This window comes from Egretta garzetta, unplaced genomic scaffold (genome assembly GCF_000687185.1).
Source record: "Egretta garzetta isolate BGI_Z169 unplaced genomic scaffold, ASM68718v1 scaffold368, whole genome shotgun sequence".
In the NCBI taxonomy this organism is placed as follows: domain Eukaryota; kingdom Metazoa; phylum Chordata; class Aves; order Pelecaniformes; family Ardeidae; genus Egretta; species Egretta garzetta.
The window spans coordinates 771,127-772,699 of NW_009260684.1; the positions used below are offsets into that span (position 1 = coordinate 771,127).

At 55.5% G+C, this 1,573-nt stretch overlaps 1 protein-coding gene across 1 annotated transcript in view; it reads left to right on the forward strand.

Annotated features, from left to right (window-relative positions):
• Positions 1-1,573, forward strand: part of PTPRU (protein tyrosine phosphatase receptor type U) — a 56,699-nt gene that overhangs the window by 27,564 nt on the left and 27,562 nt on the right. The window contains exon 14 of the mRNA XM_035901306.1: positions 1,120-1,149. Within this exon, the coding sequence (XP_035757199.1) occupies positions 1,120-1,149 (30 nt within the window). The remainder of the gene's footprint in view (positions 1-1,119; positions 1,150-1,573) is intronic.

A 1,573-nucleotide genomic window follows, 5' to 3' on the forward strand; every position in this document is an offset into this window, starting at 1 on the left:
GTGGCTGCTGCTTTTCACTGGGGTGCAGCGCCCTGGAAAGCGGCTTCTTACCGTGCGGGGCTCGAGGCGGCACCAGGCCGGGGGGGCTCTCAAAGCAGGAGAGAAAAGGCAGCAATTAAATGCCTTCCCCGTGCGGGGCTTGGGATGATGGCAGGAAAGTACGTTAACAGCCACGGGGGAGAGAAAAATAGCAGGGCACAACCTCAGCCTGTGTAAACCTGCAGATCTCTTTATGGCTTTGCTCTCCCTTAAAGGATTCTTGCTGATTTACGCCAGCTGGGAGAGCGAGGCTGTAGCATCCCTGCACACTGCAAAGGGTGCAGGACTGGCTTGTGGCTCCCTGCCTGCTGTTGCTCTGGGATGATGCTCGTGTGTACGGCATCGGATTTGTCCCCAGTGGAGCAAATGCCGGCAGTGCCGATGTGTTTTTGGGAGCGATGCTGTTGGGACGGCGGGTAGGAAGCCATGAGTGCGGCTGCTGCATTCCCATTGCCCATGCTGCAGGGTGGGAGGAGGAGGAGGAGCAGCAGCTTTGCTTCAGCATCCTGGAGTGAACCTGTCAAAGGACAAACCAGAGCCACAAATCAGACCCAGTGCTGAGGGCCCCGAATTCAGCGCTGTTGGGAAGTTGGGATGAGCCCATTAATCTCCTTTGGAGCTTTTTGCTGTTGGAAAAACACTGACGTGTGGAATGGAAATGCACCCCCAGAATATGCTCGCCCCTAATAACTGGCGCACTGGCAGCACGACGTCCTGACCCCGTCTCCCCCGCTGGGGTTGCCAGGCCCCTCACTGGCTCCCCAGGGTGCCCTACATTTTGGACACGTTTGCTGTTCAGCCTTAAAAATCGTAGGGATAACTCCTCAGACAAGGATGCTCCAGACACCCCACTGCCGGTGCGGGGACCGTGGGCACCCTGCGAGCTGGCGCTTGGGCTCTGCCATTGGGACGCCGGCTTCTGCCCGGAGTAAATAACCTACAGATGCAAAAGGGGGGCCAGGTTTCTTTACGGTGCATTTAATTTTCCGGCAGCCGAGTTGACCTGTAAACCCTTTCCCTATGCTGGAGAAAAGCTGCTTATGCAATTTCTGCTGTTCTCTTTGTTTGCATGCTTGCCAGGAGGAACTACTATTCTTATTCCTATTACCCGTAAGTAATTGCCATTCTCTCGCTCCTTCGCCCTTCCTCCCGGCCACCCCCTTTGCCCTGCTACTTCAACAAGTCGTCTTCTCTGCCAAATACATTTTAAGAGTCTCTTTGGCTCGGGGGAAATAATTCCGCTGAGCATGTTAGAGACTGAAGACAGTGTAAAGTGGAAGGGTCAGTGACGCGGGGTTGAATTCTGGATTTTGACAGCGTCTTGTGGTGTCCCAGCCCTACCAAGATGCTGAGGTGGACTCAGATCTCCTGTTCATCCTTCCCCTGGTTTAATCCCTGCTCTGGCTTCCAGGGAGCCTGATGCTGCCTCTCAAAAGGTTGAGGTTCAACAAGGCCAAGGGCTGGGTCCTGCACTGGGGTCCCAACAACCCCATGCAACGCTGCAGGCGTGGGGAAGAGTGGCTGGAAAGCTGCC